Source organism: Falco naumanni, chromosome 20 (assembly GCF_017639655.2).
Source record: "Falco naumanni isolate bFalNau1 chromosome 20, bFalNau1.pat, whole genome shotgun sequence".
NCBI classification, from domain to species: domain Eukaryota; kingdom Metazoa; phylum Chordata; class Aves; order Falconiformes; family Falconidae; genus Falco; species Falco naumanni.
The window spans coordinates 1,518,220-1,537,019 of NC_054073.1; the positions used below are offsets into that span (position 1 = coordinate 1,518,220).

The 18,800-nt window shown below is 54.5% G+C and overlaps 1 protein-coding gene across 1 annotated transcript; it reads left to right on the forward strand.

Annotated features, from left to right (window-relative positions):
- Positions 1-5,581: 5,581 nt before the first annotated feature.
- HJV (hemojuvelin BMP co-receptor) lies at positions 5,582-12,620 on the forward strand. Its single transcript, XM_040618720.1, has 4 exons — positions 5,582-5,907; positions 7,845-8,006; positions 9,160-9,662; positions 10,476-12,620. The coding sequence occupies exons 2-4, from the start codon at positions 7,913-7,915 to the stop codon at positions 11,094-11,096; spliced, it is 1,218 nt and encodes a 405-aa protein (XP_040474654.1). The 5' UTR covers positions 5,582-5,907; positions 7,845-7,912; the 3' UTR covers positions 11,097-12,620.
- Positions 12,621-18,800: the final 6,180 nt, after the last annotated feature.

An 18,800-nucleotide genomic window follows, 5' to 3' on the forward strand; every position in this document is an offset into this window, starting at 1 on the left:
ACCTGGGAGGGGAGAAGAGGTGGCGATGGCTGCGGGAGCATCCCCTGGCGAGGCAGCCCTGCCGGATCGCTCCTGCCCGGAGCCTGGCTGAGGGTTTCGGTCGCCTTGGCAGGAACCTGGTTTGCAAAGTGAAGTTCAACAGGTCAGTGGGGTCACCGTGAACTCCCCAATTTCTTCCTCCTTTCCCAGCCAAACCCCCCAACCCCTTCTTGGAGAGGAAGCCTCCCTGAATCCCATGTCACTGCTACCCAATTACACCAAATTTGACAAGTCTCTGGCTGATTTACTGTGGTTGCCGATCCCCCACGTGCTGGGGGGGGATATTTCTCTATTTCCCTGCCTAAACAAGCCCATAAATTGCAGACCGTTTTGTTTTCCCCTTTCAAACCCAACCATTTCCAGGTATTCTTGGGCTGAGCTGGCACTGGCAGGAGCTCAGCTGGGAGTTCATTTCCTTCTCCTGCTCCGGAGCAAGGAAAAAACATTCCCTGAAGGTCCCCCTTGCTCCAGCCCATCTCTTCTCCCCCAGACATCTGCTAAAGGAAGGTGATTTAAAATCCCTCGCCAGAGCATTTGGGAGGTCTGGAGACGGGCTGGGGGGCTCCTGGGAAAGGGTGTCATTCCATACGGCAGCAAACACAGAAGCAATTCCCCAGCTCCTTGCTAATCCATTTGTGCCCAGCCAAAGCCTCTCCATCAGCCGCCGCCACACGGCTCTGAGGGGAGGCCAAACTGGGCACCAGCTCAGAGCTGGGGACAGAATTTGGGAGACGCTGGAGCAGCATGGGTGCCCCAGGGTTTGGGGAGTGTGGGACACTCTCCCAGGGATGCCTGGGGCTGGTTTTTCCAAGTCCCTTGCTCTTGTTCTTCCCGTTAGATGAGCTGCAGTGTGATGGAGCAAGCTCGGTCTTGGGGACCCCACGTGCGATGTGAAAGCAGGAGTGGGGAAACTGAGGCACAGAGAGAAAACCGAGGGTCCTTCAGTGCCCTTTTGGACATCAAACCCACCGGTTCCCAGACTGCTGCGATGCCGAGGTGGGACCCCTCCCTCCTGCAGCCCCCGCGCTGCCTTTCCTCCCCTCCTTTCTGGCAGGTGGGCTGCGGAGCAGGCAGGGGAAGGGGACAGCGGAAGGGGACAGGGGCAGGCAGGGGTGGCCGCTGGCGGGCCGGCTGGCAGCCCCACTGCCACTCGCGAAGTGCTGCTGCCACCTCGTGGCACCGTGTCCCCAAAGTCCCCCGGCCAGCTCCAGGCACCTGGCCGCATCCTGCACCCGGTGGAGCTGAGGGTGCACTCGCACCCGTGTCCCGAAGGTCCGCACGCACCCAGTGACGCCCGAACCATGCAGGGCCCAGACCTTCCTCTCCCACCACACTACGTGGACACCAGGACTCTGCATCTTAAATGACGGGGAAACTGAGGCACAGAGGAGGCTGCCCGAGCTGGCTGGTGGCCCTCAGCATCCCAGCTGCATGCACGGGGCACTGCCACCATCACGCCCAGGGTCCGGCATTCAGGGGAGACCGAATGGGGCTGGGGACACATCCTGGTCCCCTTCCAAAGCAGTGGCTGCATCCAGCCCCATCTGCTCCCATCTTTTTTTAGCCCCACTGCGGCCGGCGCTTCCCTGCCCTGCAGCTGCCCAGCCCCGGAGCAGGTGCTTGGGGCTGGTGATTTATCCACACATCAGCATCTTGGGAGTGTCTCTGAGCAGTGTCCAAGCAAGGGCAGGGGAGCAGGAGGGGTGGTCTTCCTCCAGAGGCAGCCAAGGGATGCCAGCCCCTCCTGGATGTGCCATCCTGTGGCTGGAGATGGCCAAGGGACCTGGGTCGCACCTTCCAGCAAGGCGGCTGAAGGATGCAGCTCCCTGGTTCTTCCCTGACCTTCTCAAGATCACTCCCCAGACAGAGCGCTGAGAATTCCAGTCCTCCCAGCATCTGTCCTTCTCCGGGACCTCCTGAGCTCCCCAGGCAAGGGACAGGGAAAGCTCCGGGCTGAAGAAACATGGAGGAAGAGTTTAACTTAACTCCAGACTTGCATCTTCATTGGGTTTTCCCTCTCCCTCCTTGCAGAGCCAGGAGAACAGCTGCCTGCAGGCATGGGCCCTTTGCTCCCAGCCCTGCTGTGGCAGGGGAAGGTGCCCAGCCGGGTGCTCCCGTGCTTGAGGCAGCAGGTGCCGCTGAAAGAGCAGCCTGCCTTAAATCTCCAGCAATGCTTCATATTCCCAACCTGCTTGTCTTTCCCAGAGCCTGGAGAACCCCCCCAGACCAGCAGCTCCGAGTGGTCCAACCGGGACCTCATGTCCATCTTGCACACAGTTTCCTCTGCCCACAGATTTTGAAGCACGCAGTTGGGAAGCCTTCGCCTCTCCTTCCCTTTTCCCTTCCCCTCCCCATTGGAATCCAGCTTTCGGGATCAAAAATACTACTGGCTATTTTTAAAGCATCGACTTAGCCCCCTCTCCTCCAGCTCACAGTGACGGATCGGGCTGTCGTAAAGTTCAGCTGTTTTCTGCTCCCTCCGCACTGAGCCCGCGGCGTTAACAGCCGTGATTCCCTCATCACTCCTGCCCGGAGCCAAACCCGTGCCAGGGGCCAGGATCCAAGTCCAGAGGGTCTCGGGGCAATTGGTGGCCCATCCAAGCGGCAATTGTCTGGGGTAAGTGGAGCACTGGGAACCTTGGCAGAGGTCTGGGGTGGGATAGATGGGGGATTTATGCCAACCATGGCGTGGCAAGAAGGGTGGATGCTTTGGATTTGAGCAGGCGCTGTGCAAACGGCCCGTCCGCTGCTGTGTCTGTACCTGGGGAGAAGCGAGATCCTCTTTCAGTTCTCCAGCAAATCCTGCCTTCCCCAGGCCCCTCTTCCAACTCGGATCCCAGCCCTGCAGCTTAGCTCTCCCTGCAGCTCCTGGGGGATGCTGGCTGCCATGCGGTGGGGTCCAGGGAGTGTGGGACAACATTCACAGCGTGGCTCCAACCTCAAGAGGCTGGCTGATCCCACTTGCCCAGGGATGCTCGGGAAAAGTGTGCAGAGCTCTCCCTGACGAAGGCTTAACTGAGCTGAGCTCAGAGCAACGCTGGTGGGTGGCAGAAGGGTTTGCTTGTGTCCCCAGCTCTGATGAAAGCAGATGAGCTCCTTGGAGACCTGATGCCTCTTTAGATCAGTTTTGCCGAGTCTCCCCATCCACACAAGCCACTTTGGGTGCAAACGCACCTGCGCTCAGACCAGGGCTCCTGGTAGCAGTGGGTTTGCGGACACAGCTGGTGCCAGCTCAGCGCCAAGCTGGGGCTGGTCTCTCTGAGCAAATTAAATCTCTAAAGCACCAGGGTTAAACCAAAACCCCCACCAGACTCATTGCATTAGTGATGGTGCTAGAGCCAAGCCGGGACCGCACCGCCTCGGCCTTTGGAAGGATGACATTGCTCCAGATGACAATCCACAGGGGCAACACTCACAGGCAGAGCTGCACGTTACCTGCTTTGCACCAAAGACTACACAGCTGCCGCGATTCGGGTCTCTCCCTGCTGCCGGGGCATGGCAGGGCTTGGGAAAACCTCATCTTTTTGGGCGGGAGGATCTGGGTGAGGCCAGCTGCTCCACAGCCCCCTCGGTGCCAGGATTTGGTGACCCAGCTGGTGGGATCTGGTGCTTTGTGCCTCCTAAACCTCCAGCTGATTTTGCTGGTGGGAAGGAGGGGGGGAGTTGGCTTTCGGAAGCAGTTTGATCACAGATGCTTTTGTCTTGTTACCGTGACTCTGCCAGCTCGGGAGAAATTCCCAGCCTCCTCAGCCCAACATATGCCTGCAGCCCCCAGCTCGGAGAGCTGCTGCACACTGACAGTGTTAAAGCTGTATCAATGGCTCCATTTCACGGCATGGCCAGGATCCAGCACGTTGCCAGGGAGGTGCACCCACAACGCTGAGTCCCAGGGCTGTGAGGAGGGCCCTACAACGCGGCCTCTGGGCTGCAGCAACCTGGATATCCTGGTTGGGTTTCTCCGTTCAAAGTTTCCCCTTGTTTGTCCAAACGAAGCGGGTGGGTGGGATGCCAGGAGGCCTCCGCTCTCGCCGAGCCCAGATGGTACCGTCTGCTGTTCCAGAAGAATTCCCACCTGCCTGCCCCTGCTCCCGCCCCGTGTGTAACCGATTCCCTCGGTGGGTGTCTGAGCCTCCTCGCGCCGGGGGCTCGCTGCGGGGAAGCCTATGGCAGCCGATGGGAAGGATACCAGGCACCCGAGGCATGGCCAGGACATGGGAGGCTACACTAGGATATGGTCTTATTTTTTAAACAAGATTTTTTCCACTCCCTGGTTATCCCTTGTTACCAGGTAACGGAGACCCAGAGCATAAATATTGGGCAGGCAAAAGAGCTGTAAAGCCTCCATGCACCCCGGGAGCAAGTCAAAAAAAAAAAAAAAAAAAGAAATGGGCATCTAAAACCTTCCTCCTCTGGTGGCTGTCGATGTAAATCCCAGCTGGGATTTGAACCCAAGCTGGTATTTATTCTTTGTTTTCCTTTCCTCTACCCATTGCCCCCAGGAAGATGTACCGTTACACTTAAAACAGGAGCCTGGCTGTAGATTTAAGCTTGTTCTGCAATAAGCAGCCACGATCCCTCCTTTTCTCCCCAATTCCCTGTGTGAGGAGTAGGGGACAAAGAGATTCCCCCCAGAGGGGCGCGGTGGCACCTGTGGGGGGGTCGGTTAAGCTCTGTTTGCTCTCCCAGACTCAGGTTGGCACGAGGCTCCCGGCACAAATGCATTGAGGGTGCTGCAGGTCTGTGAGGCTTTGCTCCCTGCCGTGAGGAGCAAGACCTGGAAAACACTAGGAATTTGGTTTAGGAGGCAGGATGCGTTTCTGAATGGGTTCCCAAAGGGGCTTGTGGGTGCTGGGGCACTGAGGGACCTACTTTCAATCCCTGCCCTCCAGCCGTAATGGCCACGGATCCTAAATGGACAGGCCACCCCTGGAAAAGCCCAGCACGGGCATTTCCCCACCATTTCTCCTCTTCCACTTAGCTGCTGGATGGGGTTAAACCACGACAAGGGGGTTGTGCAGCTGCTCTCTGCACCCAAGTCCTTGCAGGTGGACTTTTGGGAACCCAGCTGGCTCAACCCAGCGTTCATCGACCCCTGGGGACACCGGCCACCTTTGGCCCGTGCCATGTTTGTGTTCAGGACTCGGCTCTGCCCCAGGAAGGGAACCTACACAAGACACGGCTGAGAGGGTGCTCCCTGGAGGGATACATCCCACAGGGAAAAGCACAGTGCCTTTCCAGAGGGACTCACTCCACAGGGGTGCAGGTGGGGAGACTGCAGTACCACCCAAGGAAGGACTAACACCCAGTACCACCAGTTAGCTCCAAGGAAGCCAGCTCCCACAGCCTGTGCTGCACCCCATGACTGACGTGACCCCACACCACAAAGTACCATCACCCAGGCAGGTCTGGGGGCTCCCACCTCCTCCTCAGGCTCCTCTGCCCACCCCCACCCCCCCGGCTGTCACACACTGTCTCCCTCTGCCCGCTCCACTTGCTGTTCTTGGCTGGGTTTTACCCTGTCTAAATTTAGGTGGATCTATTTCAACACCCATCCTCTGACCTGCGGGGGGAAGAGGACGGAGCAAAGGTAGCTGGGGAGGAAGAGCAGGGACCGCAGTGCCCTGCAGCAGGGTCTGCTCCCTGCGTCCCCGGCCAGGCTTTCCACACCAGCACCCTGGATTTTATCCGGCTGTGAGGCCATGGAAGCGCCCAAGACTGAGACTAGCATTTTCCTGGCTGTTGTCCCATGGATCACTCTGGCTGTCACTTGGGGTAGAACTGGGTGACAAGGACAAGCCAACCCGTGTCCACCAGGGAAGGCGCTCCCCGCACTGGGAGCCAGCTCGTCTCCGGAGAAGGCCGATGCAGGTGAGTGGGGCTGTGGCAAACCAAGGGCAAGGACAAGGCTTCAAGGAGCAGGACATCGGCACTGGCACCCAGGGGTGTTCCAGGGTCTGGTGGACCCAAACAGAGGGAGGGCTGGGGTGCCCAAGCACCCCTTGCCACCCTGCCACCATCCATCTCCCCTCACAGGTGGCATCATCTTGGGCTTGCAGAGCATCTCTTAACTGCTGCTACTGCTTTTCTCCTAACACCACCGGGGTCAGGACATCCCAAAGGAAATCCTGCTGCCTGCAGGACTCACGGCAGGGCCTCTCCTTGCCCCTAGCTGGAGCCACGCTTCTCTGCAACACAGTAACTGGCTGTTTATGTGCTAAGCGTTGTGCCCGGGACAGGTCCCCTGCGCGTCACCACCTCCAGGGGATCTGGGGGTAGCGCTGAGAGGTCACTAGCTCCTGTGAGCTCCAAGAAAGATGCTCAGTCTGGTCAGACAGGGTCAAACCAGGTAGGGTGGGATGTGACAGAGCAAGTGCTGGGCACTGGGGGAGGATCAGAGCACAGAGTCAGTCTGCTTGTACCTCTCTCACCAGCACACATCCAACACGAGCCTAATTCCTAATTCCCAGTACGGGGTCTCATGTCCCTGTGCCCCAGGGCTACAGAGACCCCTTTCCCCCTTTCCATGTGGTCGGCTCAGCTTGTCCTCACCGCCAAGAGCAGCTGGCAGCCAGAGCATCGCCAGCAGGGTTGAAGCATGTTTTTGCTCCAGACATCTGCCCAGTTAACCATTAATCCAGCTGGCAGAGGAACACGAGGGGCCGCCAGCACTCAGCGACGTCACCGTGCCAGCCAACACAACTAACGGTGGTTGTTTGACGGCTGCAGCCACGGCAAAGGAAGCTGAAAGGTGCTAGACAGAGCGGGTTGGACTGTGATTTCTTCCTTTTTGAAAACAAGATGAGAATTGCATCTCTTCTCCCCCCTCCCCACCTCAGTTGTGGCTTACACTTACTAGCAATCGCGGTGTCAGTAATATCAGCTCCTCAGGCTGCCCAGGGTACCAGGCACAGGCACATCACCATGAACATTAGCTTCTGGCAACCGGCATCCCACATGATCTAAGGGGTAGGAGAAAAAATAATTTAACAATTTCACATACAGCAGTTTCAAAAGGACCAAATAGCAAAAGGGTATTTGACTAACAAGTGACTAACAACCGGCTGTTAAAATAAGCCACCAAGGACTCAAATCCCCAGCCAAGATGAAGCACAAGGGAAGTTAATTTTTCTTGCGGCCGCACCTCTTCCCACTGCAGCCCACTGTGGGGATGGGTGCAGCTTCTTGCACTCCCTCTCCAGCCACCTCGAGCCCCTCCATGCCCAGGGAACAGCCAGAGCGAAAAGGTGGACTGAGAGCACCATTCCCAGCACTGAGGGAACCTGGACACAGGGGTTTGGTGGAGCCAAAGACATTGCTATCATGGCACCCACACTTCTAATTTGGCTTTTCAGCTCCCATCCCCTTGGATGCTGCGCTCCAAACCTTTGTTTTGGTAGGGGTGGCAGCAGGCCAGAGGCAGCTCAGGCTGCGCCTGACACATCGGATGGTTTTGGTCCTCCCTGCACTCATCGGCTGCTCCGAAGTCTCTCCGAGCCCCTGGAGCTCACTGATCCTCTCCAAGGGCAGCTGGAAGCTTTAACTTTTTGACACACTGAACTACACAGCACAGCTGCCTCGGGGTGGAAGATGAGAGCTGCAGTGGTTGAGCACAGTGAAAAAAAAAAACCAAACCCAAAACGCCTGGGATTTTGCTCAAAAGCTCACCTCCCCCCCCCCCCCCCCCCCGCCCCGAGAGGCAGCAGTGCAGCCAAGCCCTGCAGGGCCACGTTTGGCAGCTGCCTGGATGCTGGCAGCAGCTCACATCTGCTGGCACCTCTCAGATCCCACCTTCACTTTGCTTCTAGGGGACCTGCTGAATGAAGCCGAGACAAGCCAGCGGGTGAGCAACCCCCCAGGCCCTGCATGGATTGGAATGGGGAAACCTGCCCGCAGTAAGAGCCCAGGGCAGCTGGAAAACCCCAGCTTCTACCTCCGAGCTCTCTTCTTCCTCCTCTTCTGCAGGCATGGTAAGGAACTGCATGGGCAGAGCCACATCCCTGGAAACGATACCCATGGGGAGCCACAGCCCCAGGGCACAGAGAGGGTACAACCATGGCAGGGCTCCTGGGAGGTGATGGAGCATGCAGAAGATCCCCTCTTCTCACCACAGCCACAAGGCTCAGGCAGTAGCAGGGAGCCCTCGGCCCACTGCAGCCAAAGGGAAGGGCAGGCAGCCGTCCCACCAGCATCACCTGCCCCTCTCAGGGCAGCCTCCACAATGAGAGCATCCCACTGCTCTCCTGCAGCAGGCACGTTCCCTAGGACAGCCCTTACAAGCTCTGTTCCCTCCCAAGATAAGCACAGGGATGAGTCAAAGTTCCAAGGTCTTCAGTGAGAGGCACCAGCTGTATCCACCACTCAGCCCCTCGCTATCCCTTCCTGCCCCGGAGATGCTCTGCCAGCAGGACCAAGACCTGCATCCTGCAAAACCTAAACTCATCCCCCAGCCCTTTGCCCAGCTTACTAGGGCAGCTATCCCTTATAACCCCTCTGCTTAATGAGCTAAATCATCCCTGCTGGGGCGAGCTCGTTAGCTCTCCTGGAGCTGTGGCACATGGCACTGCTTTCCACAGCACGGAGAAATCATGTTTGTGGGGCTGGGTGTCACTGGTGCAGTCAAGCCTCTTGTGACAGAGTGATGGCACAGCCTGGCAAGGTTGGAATGGGAAGAAGGGGTTTCCCAGCTCAGAAATTCCTGTTTGTCCCCTGGCAAGCCCTGGGGCGAAGAATCTCGACCTGAGCCACGGCCCAGGGCCACAATCACAACTGTTACCCGGGCTCTCGGCCGTGCTCATGCCCCAGGTACAATCTTACATCCCAGTTGCTTCAGGACACCCCTTTGGCCCTGTGGCTTTCCCCAGGCTGTCCTCTGTGCCAGGCTCCAGCCCGTTTCTGCAGCAGGCAACCCTGGATTTGTTCCCCCCAGACACGTAAGAAGCAGCAGGTCATTTCAACTGGCCACTGAGTTTGTTAAAACAGAGAGATTAGTGCTTCCAGAACGTGTCTCCATCGTGAGATCACGAGTGGGTCAGGTGGTGGAGGCGGTGCGAGGAGAAGGGGCTGCCCTTCCCCACCCCTACAGCTCTGCCAGGATGTACCGAGCCATTCCGTCTCTCCCAGTTTCTTCCCAGTGCAAGATCCTGCGTTGCAACTCGGAGTACGTGGCTGCCACCCTCAACCTGCGCGGCTCCAACCGGAACGCGGCGTACTGCAACGCCCTCCGCTCCTACTCCCACTGCACCCGCAAGACAGCTCGCACGTGCCGGGGTGACCTGGCCTACCACTCCGCCGTCCACGGCATTGAGGACCTCATGATCCAGAACAACTGCTCCAAGGAGGGTCCCACATCGCCCCCCCGGCCCCGGCCCCCAGCCCCCAACCATCAGGGCTTTGAGTCTCTCGATATCTGCAACTACGAGAAGAGTTTTCTCTACAAGCACGGCCAGCCCCCCAGCTACCAGCACTGCGCGGCTTTCGGGGACCCCCACATCCGCACTTTCCATGATGACTTCCACACTTGCCGAGTGGAGGGCTCCTGGCCCCTCTTGGACAATGACTACTTGTTTGTGCAAGCAACCAGCTCTCCGGTGGCCAAGGGGTCCAACGCTACGGTCACCAGCAAGGTAACGCTCGTGCATAGGGCTTGGAGGCAAACCCATACACCTCTGGGAAGCACCAACAGCTTAGGGCACCCCCTTACGCTCCCTGAAAAGGCTGGGGAGGGCAGCAATAGCTTCGGCTAAACCCACACAGGATCAGGAACAAATGTCTGCAGGAACAAGTGGGATGGAGGTCCATGAGGGGACCAGAGAGACCTGCAATGCTCCCCTTGCAGGCTGGGGATGGGTTACAGTATGGTCCATGGGTTACCCACATGCAATCGACCCAGGCTTAGCTCCGTCTCAGGCTTCAGTTGCTTAAATGGCATTAAAGAAAGAAGGAAATGAAGGAAGGAAAAAAGGAAACATTGCTGCTTTCCCCAAAGGGCTTCAGCAATGTGGGAGAGACAGTCTGGGGCAGAGGGGGATGCATCGGTGAGGTGGCCGTGTGCAATCAGCTTTGCCCTCCTGTAGGTAGCTGTTACCTGGGATGGGGACATGGCCGCAACGCTCATGCCCAGCAAGCGAGATCATAGTGTCATAGAATCATTTAAGTTGGGAAAGACCTTTAAGATCGAGTCCAGCACTGCCAAGTCCACCACTAAACTGTGTCCCTAAGCGCCACATCTACACATCTTTTAAGTGCTTCCAGGGATTGAGACTCAACTCTTTCCTGAACACCTGTGGAATCATGTGAAATGGTCTTTAAAAAATAATAAGGGAAAAACTTGTGAAGAAAAAAACTCGGGGTAGCCAATGTTTTCTGTCCCCCAAAGTCGCATGCGCAGAAATCTGAATCGCTCTCTATTCAAATCACCTCTGATCTGCTCTCTGCAGCTCACCATCATATTCAAGAACATGAAGGAATGCATCGACCAGAAGGTTTACCAGGCCGAGATAGACAACCTCCCAGCAGCTTTCGAGGATGGCTCGGTGAACGGGGGCGAGAGGCCGGGCGGCAGCAGCCTGGCCATCCAGGAGCGCAGCCCTGGGCGGCACGTGGAGATCCGTGCGGAGTACATCGGCACCACCATCGCTGTCCGTCAGGCCGGCCGCCAGCTCTCCTTCTCCATCCGGGCAGCTGAGGAGGTGGCACGTGCCTTCACGGAGGAGCAAGACCTGCAGCTCTGTGTGGGCGGTTGCCCCCGCAGCCAGCGCATCTCCCGCAGCGAGTGCTGCCGTGGCCGCGTTGCAGCTGAGACGGCCCGGGCACTCTGCAAGGAGATGCTGCCTGTGGAGGATGTCTACTTCCAGTCATGCGTCTTCGATGTGGTAACCTCAGGAGATGCCAACTTCACCATGGCGGCTCATGGAGCTCTAGAAGATGCCAGGGTCTTCCTTCCCAATGCTGAGAAATTGCACATCTTCCAGGTTGGGGCAGGCTGCCTGTGCGTCTCTTCTTCCTTCCTCCTCCTCCTCCTCACCTCTGGCCTTTGGGCTGTTTTGTTGCACTTTTAACTCTCGCTGGCATTGCAATATACAGTACAGTCCACAGGGGTAACCCGAGAGAGCTGCTGACTCAGACCCATGCCTTGCAGATCAAGAGAGAAGCCTTACACCTCGGATCAAGTGTCTCTGCGGCAAGGAGGAACCAGAGACCCAGACCTTTGGAGAGGGGAGCGCTGGAGACAAAAGATAGTGAGACACTGGTTTGCATCCACCTGTTCTTGCACATATGACACCAGTTGAACCTGGTTCCTCTCCTGAAGGCAGATCACATTTTCTTCTGTTGGATTCTGATGTGTTTCTGTTTTCTAAAGATGAGCACATTGCAGCTGTATCAAAGACAAACAGATACTACACATTTAGGAAACCTCTCTGCCCCTCAAAGCCTTTCCATAAACTTGCTTTACATCCTTCTTCAAGTGTTTCTACAGTTGACTTTTACTCAGGAGCCCTACAGATTCAGAAATAATGGGCTCAAAGCCCAGATGCCAATTTTTAACAGTCAAAAAATGTTGTTTGGTGGATTTGGGGCCCCTTGATCCAGCTGCTACCAAAGCAATGCAAGAGGGGAACAAGCCAATAAGTTGGTTATCAGAGCGTTGTGACCAAGTGGAGATTTTTGAGCTAGAAATCAACCATTTCATCCTGTATTCTTCTCTCTCTGGATTAGTAATGTGCTAATTTCCAGCGCTGGGAGCTGCAGAGCGTTGGTCTCTGACATTTCAGGCTACCGTTGCTATTTTTCCTTGTTGTCTTGCCACCTGTCTAGGACTCAGTATAGCCAGTTCTGGACTTTGGACCAGCGTTGAGTTTCAGTAAGGAAAGCTACCCCTTGGTATTCTTCTCCCTTGGGCCCAACTTTCTCTGTCAGTGTCACAACCCTGCTCAAATCCAACCCAGCCTGAGGGTTTCACTTGCAAAAGCGAATTAGTAATGAAGACGTGGAGCTGGCAAAAAGCCATATGACTGTAGCTACTAGCTAGGGAGCTACTAGCAGATGTATATAAATACAGAGGTGAGGCCAAATGAGATGTTTAATATATTTAAGAGGTTTTAAGTAAAGCAGCTAGAGTTCTATATGATAAGAATTATTTTCCATATGCAAGGACTTTTTTTTTTTTTTTTTTAATAAAGAGGGCTCACATTAAAAACTTTGCCATTCCTGTCCTGCAGAGCCGTAAGAAGAGCCTTGTGGAGGCGGATAATTAAGCTGGCAGACACAGGGGGAAGGAGAATTGCAGATCATTCAGGTACAGAAGATCTGTCAAGCTGTAAAGGGGGGTTTCACCGTTCACGTTTCAGTACATCTGCAGTTTCTTTGGTCAGTCGATTTTGCATTTTTTTCTCCTCTGGTTCTTCTGCCGAGGGCACAAAGAGTAAATACAGAAATGTTTCTTAGGTATCTCAGCATATTTCCTCCTTCAACATACACTCAAAGCACACGGTGACTAGTGAGGGTTTCTTTGTTTCTTGTATGGTGTTCTCGCTAATCCCTGAAGGTTTTGACATTAAAGGTGTCTATTTTTGAAGTCCTCATTTCCTGTCATCTGTCTCTTTATTTCTTTGGTCGGCAGCAGCAGGTGAAGATAATAATATCTCGCCTTCCACCCACTGCTCCTTTTACTCCGGAGCATTTTGCGGTCTATATATACATACACGGAATGGGGAGAGGAAGCCAGCCTGCCTTGCTGCTACGCTTCCCATGGGAGCACCACTTCCCATAGGGATAAAATCCTCAGGATCCCTGAGGCTGCAGGGTTGATAGTGCCAGAGCTTCTCATAGAAAGGGGATGGACTTCATCCCATAATAAAAGGTAGCCAGGGTGCAAAACAGCAGCTCTTGGACAGCACACAGCGATGCTTCGCAGCTGCCAGACACAGCGTCATGGTCATGCCACAGGGCTGGATTTTATGATGCACAATCTAATTATCCTTTAGATTTTGGCCAACGGAGCCAATCAACAAGAATGCCATGGGGAAAGGAGGGCTCTCTTAATGGAGAGATAAGGATCTCACTGGCTGATGACCCTTGCAGGTGAGCAAGGCCACACTCACCCCCCAGACCCAGCCTCTTTGTACCTCCATGTCATAAAAAGGGGACAGAAGAGTCCCCAGGATCCACCAGCGGTGGAAGTGATCCTGCACAAGCCCTGGGCACATGGGCATGGCAGGGCCTGGCCCACCACGTGTCTCATAGCTCCTTCCCGACTGAGGAGCATGGTGATTGCTGACCCAGAGCTTTGCAAGAGAGCTCTTATTTACTCACTCTTCCCAACCTGTTCATGAACTTCCCACCCAGGAAGGGGGCAATGAATTGGGCTCCAAGGGCTTTGCTCCCACTGAAAAGAAAAGCAGTTTCCTGGGCCTGCCTGGGAAAGGTGGATTCAAGACCCCTCACACATCACCCACCTGACAAACCCCAAAGCCCAAGAGAATCACAGAATATCTCAAGTTGGAAGCGACCTGTAAGGACCATCAAGTCCAAGTCCTGGCTCCTCGCAGGACTGCCTAATAAAAAAACATATAACTAAGGGCATTGTCCAGATGCTCCTTGGAGAGAGAACTTTGGCCAGCTCCCTCTGGAAAAGGTGAGCTGGACCACCTTGAGCAGCTCACGGAGGTCTGACGCTCTGACAGTGGTCGGAGCAGGTATTTGGGGAGTCGCAGCACCTCACAAGGCCACTACCTCCCTCATGCGCGATGCAGATGCTTAAACCCGAGCTGCAGCCTGGCTAGGGTCCAGCACCGCTGAAGGAACGTGCGCAGCGTTGAATGGGTTTATGCCTGTTCTCCCAATTGTTCTGTACTCTGCATCCTCAACTTAATGACTGCAGAGGAAGGAAGACCTTTCAAAGATGTGATAAAGTCTGTAAGTAGAAAAGAGACCTTTCCACCCCTGACAGATTGCAGTCTGAAGTAAAGAAGTGGAACGTAGGCGTAGATCCAAGCCCCACTGATGTCAACAAGAGTATTTCCATTGACGTCAGCAGACTCTGGATCGAGCCCTCGAATTTCCTAGCATATGTCACCTGCTAAAAAAGACACCAGCGACGCTGGCCAGCATTTTCCAAAGAGAGCCCAGTTTGGGCTGTTCTGCATCCAGATGCCCAAACTGGGTGGTTAGAGCAAGGGAATTCCCAGTCTGGATCAGACATGGGGTGTGCCAGCCCTGGTAGGTGGCTGTCAACAGCAGCCAGCACCGGGTCTCGCAGGAAGGTGTGAGAAGTCTGGGACAATCTGCTCCTCTTACATCCCGCCTCACTCTGATTTCTCATAGTGAAGAGAAATGCCAAGGCCTTGGGGCATGAGGTGTAATAGCCAAACCTGAATCTCCATTAGCAGCTGTTTCTATGTGTCATAAACCAGCTTAATCATCTCAAGTGGCCATGTTTGCCAGCTCCTGGCGTGGCAGCGAGGGCATACAGTTGCATAAGTTGGAGCTGCCAAGCCCCTAACCTGTAAACCAGAGCTGTCCAAATCAAAAGCACAGCTTCGAAATGGCAGCACTGGTTTAAAAGCCACCTGAGCGCGCAGCTTTCCTCTGCATGTTTCCTGCCAAATTCTGGCCCGTTTCGTTAGCAAGACATTAAGGCCAAGGCAAGAACTTCCTCCACAAAGTTCAGGGTTAGATTTGGCTTCCTCGTGTCCCTAACAGCCGACGCCTCGAGCAACATCACCAGCAGGGAACAGGAACACGGACAGGACGTGGCTGAAATGGGCACGTCTCACTGTGGAATGCTTCACAGAATCATAGAATCATTGAAGTTGGAAAAGACCCTTAAAATCATCCGAGTCCAGCTGTAAAGCTAGCACTGCAAGCTTCCTCATGTTCCCCCTCGTTTGCATGAAAAATAACCTCAACTCACACAAAAAAAGTAAAAAAAACCCAAACAAACCAAAAAAGGTGCCAGTGGCATTGGGGCAGTGGATGCACAGAAACCACATCTTCTGGAGGTCCAGCCTCCCCTTGTCCTCGCAAAGATGCGGATTTCAGCCTCTTCCAGCTGTTCCTTCTTATAAATACACAAAATAAAACGACTGCTCATTCTCACTGTCACAAACAGACAAGCAGCACTCTCAAAGTACAGGAAATTGACTCCCAGTAGTCCAATCTAAAGGCAGCTTCACCTGCCTCCTCTTAAACTGTACCTAGACTGGGCAGGCCGAATACACCCGTATCATTAGTCCGTCGCCTGAGTAATCCAAGCGGCGGGCCCGCAGGGGGGGATGGAGGAAATCACTCCTGAGCCATTCCTGGCAAGGCCTCTAGATGTCCACACAGCCCAAAATATGAGAAGGGTTGTGGAGGAGGCAGCAGTTCCACAGCCCAGGGGATGGCCAGCCTCACCCCAGCCACCATGAAATGCTCCCCTAGGGGTTTCACCACCTGGCCTTGCTGCCTTTGAGACCAGTGAGGGTGAAGGAGGTCTAGGAAGGGATCGTCCCCCCATGATTTTAGCCACCCAACTTCGTTTTCTAAATTAGGGATCTTGATGTTCGGGGTGACCATCTCCGGTGAGGATACCCCTTGCTCCCCAGAGCACACACACAGGCCACCAGCCTCAAAGTAGCTTTGGCTGCTGAAAAGTAAGAAAAGTTCCTTATTTCTTTGCCCTCTCCAGCATCTGCAGAACCTGCTGGGGCCCTTCAAGGGACAAATGGATGAAGCAGGGGTGAAAGCTGAGGAGAAACAGGCTTATGCAACAGAGTCTTCCTGCCCAGACCAGATGATAAGACACGGGACTTCCCAAACAATGAATTCAAATTCCTCTTTGTTTATGGATGACCAAGTTTGGTCTCTTGTCACAGGCTGTTGACACTCAGCTCTGGCTTCCCCCTTTCTCTGTTGCAAACACACAATCTGGCCAGAAAAACAGTGGTGAAGAAATCCCACCGCAGCAAAGAACCATCTGTCAGGAGAGCTTCTACATTGCACTCCTTGGCAGGAGCTGGGAACTTGGGGGCTCTGGAGGAAAAGTCCTCACACCTGAGCCCTGAGATGATCTGTCCCTGTTCAGCAGGGATGGGGAAGGGGAAAAGGGGTTCCCGATCCATGATACGTGTGCCACAAAGCATTTCAAAACAGTACGCAGCCTGCACAGCGCTACAAAGCACTGGCAGCGGTGCCACAAGCCAGTGCTGTGGACAAAAAAAGCTGGTTTTGGAAACCCCTAATGGGGATTTGCCCTGAGAGCTCTCCAACCCATTTTGGGCAGATCCCTGAAGAGCTGCCAAACAGCCCCGTTCACCTCTGCATTCTGGCCACCCAGTGGTGCTGTCACCCCTGCCTCAAGCCAGGCACCACAAAAAACCTTGACATCCTCACCAAAACTCCTGCTTCTATTCAGAAACTGAAGCGGGGACACTCCCCTTGCCTCACTGCCTGCTTTCAAACCCAGCTAGAAATCTCAGGCAGCCCTTTTGCTCTTCAGTCACTGCCGTGGCCACAGCCAAACATCAACAGCAAGAAGCCAAGCGTGGGAGAAGTGGTGGCTTTCCAGGAGCCACCCAAATCCCGCGGTCCCTCGTTTTCCAGCTGCAGCGACACTCGCCCAATCTAATCATCAGGGGATTTATTTGTTATGTTCCCTGTACACAAACAACCTTGCCAAAGGAAATGCCTTTTCCGCCCCGGCTCCTGCTCTCGACCGCACTCCAGGCACAGTCTGTCCCTTCACTCGGGCCACTGTGGATCCCTTCACGTCCCTCTCTTCCCCCCCTCCCCGTCTCGAATTTGCTAGAAACAACCATATATGGTAAAAAAAAAAAAAAGAGAAAACAGCACAGAGATGCTCCAGAAGTCTCCGGCAGGCACCCACCAGCTCTCCCAGCAATTCAGGGGTGCCAGCCGCTTGTCTGACAGACGGGGCAAAGGACAGCTTGCTACGAGAGGAGTGTGGCTTCTCCAGGCAACGCTGGGTAGCGACTCCTGATAACCTAGACCAGGAGAAAAAAAAAAAAAAAGCTGCTTCTATCAGCATCAGGCTTTTATTACAAGCAGGATTAAAATGGCTAGTGTGAACAAGGGCAGTTTCTATGGCCGGCACGGTGTGCAGTGCCAAAAGCTGCTGTACTGCCCAGTTTCTGCCTTACCCAGTTCCTTGTCTATGATCCACAGCAGCCCCGGCTCTCAGTGAGTCACCTCAGGGCCTGGTTTCTTGCTCAGCCCAACCCTGCAGCCCTTGACCCAGGTCATCTCCAGCGTAGAGCGTTAGTCACGCTGCTCTCCTTGCTGCACCTCGCCCCCCGCCAGGCATGCCAGGAGAAGACAAGGCTCTGGCCACTCTCCCCATCCACCCTCACCACTGGCCTTACTCTCAATTAAGGGTTGGGGAGATCCTCCACACACCACAATTCCCATGGGAAATAAGCTGAGAGGGGGGTGGACGCCTTAAAACAATGTAGTGGGAGCAAGGAAGCCCCCAAGAGATGGTCTCTGGCCAGAAATCCGAGTGGCTTCTCTTCTGATGCCCTTGTTTCTTGAAGGAGACGTGACATTTTGAAGCTTTCGTTTCTACAAGCTGAAATTCCTAAGCATTTCTGAAACCCTTGCTTAATCCAGTGTACTGCTTGCGTGGGAAACCTTGTGAACCAAGTCTCAGCTCTAAGGACGTTACAGCTGTTCCTTCTTCTGCAGAAGGACTGGGGAGGCATTGCCAGCCAGATAGGGGTCAGGAGAGCAAAGGGCAAAAGCTGATTGACATATAAAGAGAAATTTGGAGAGGATTCGGGCTGTGGAATGTGCCTTGGCCCATATCTTTGGCGAGCTCTTTCCCTTAGAACTTGATCATCCTTTGACATTGCTGGAATGTGTTTTACTGTGCGAGAAGGAGCAGCCATGAGCTGGATAAGTCTTCCTTGGAAAGACCGGCACCAAAGGCAACCGGAGAGGGAGAACGTAAACATGGCTCCTAAGGGAATGATGGGCGCAGATCCAAGCTGGGCTGGCGTCTTTGGGATCAAATATCCCAAAGCTGGCAAGGCCGGAATGAGACCTCTCCTCGTTTTGCCAAATTAGAACAAACCCACAATTCTTCATTATTCCAGTACCTTTTTCTTAGCACGCAGCTGGAAACAATGGGGCGAGCTTGCTGGGACCAGAGGCGGCCGGAAAAAAGGCGCAGTTCCTCCATTATGTACCCGAGTGTGAAATAATTCTCTCGCAGCAAGGAAATCTGTCCTGCAGTTTGGCAGGAAAACAGTTTAACCAACTGGCTTATCAGTTTATACTAACAGGTGTGAATTAACTCCAGGGGAAGGAGAGGATGGCAGAGAAAGAAAAACACGGTGCACACCATGAACACATGGACAAACAAGCTCTGAAGGACAATGGAGACAACTGCTAACTGAACTGCATCCCCTTTCCTCCTTTGGGGTGGGGAGGTCACAGGAGCCCTCGTTTTCCATTCCTGCTTTGTTGGGTGGCTCCAAAAATATTGTTCTCCTGTTTCCTCCACTCCCCGTGTTTTCCTGAGCTGTAAAAGCATTAACGGGTTTTAAAACCATGGGCAGAACAGCCCCCGCCTGTCAGGGAGGAATGTCTGCTCAGCAAAAATTATCTAGGAAGGAAAATTCGAGGGTTTCTTTGAGTCAAAAGTCTCCTACGGGCAACGACACAACTGTCTCCACTCCCCAAATCCCAGCTAATAAAAGAGGGATGAGGGGCCTGCCCCAGCCACAGGTTAGAGGTTGTGGTTGGTTGCCACCGGTCAGATC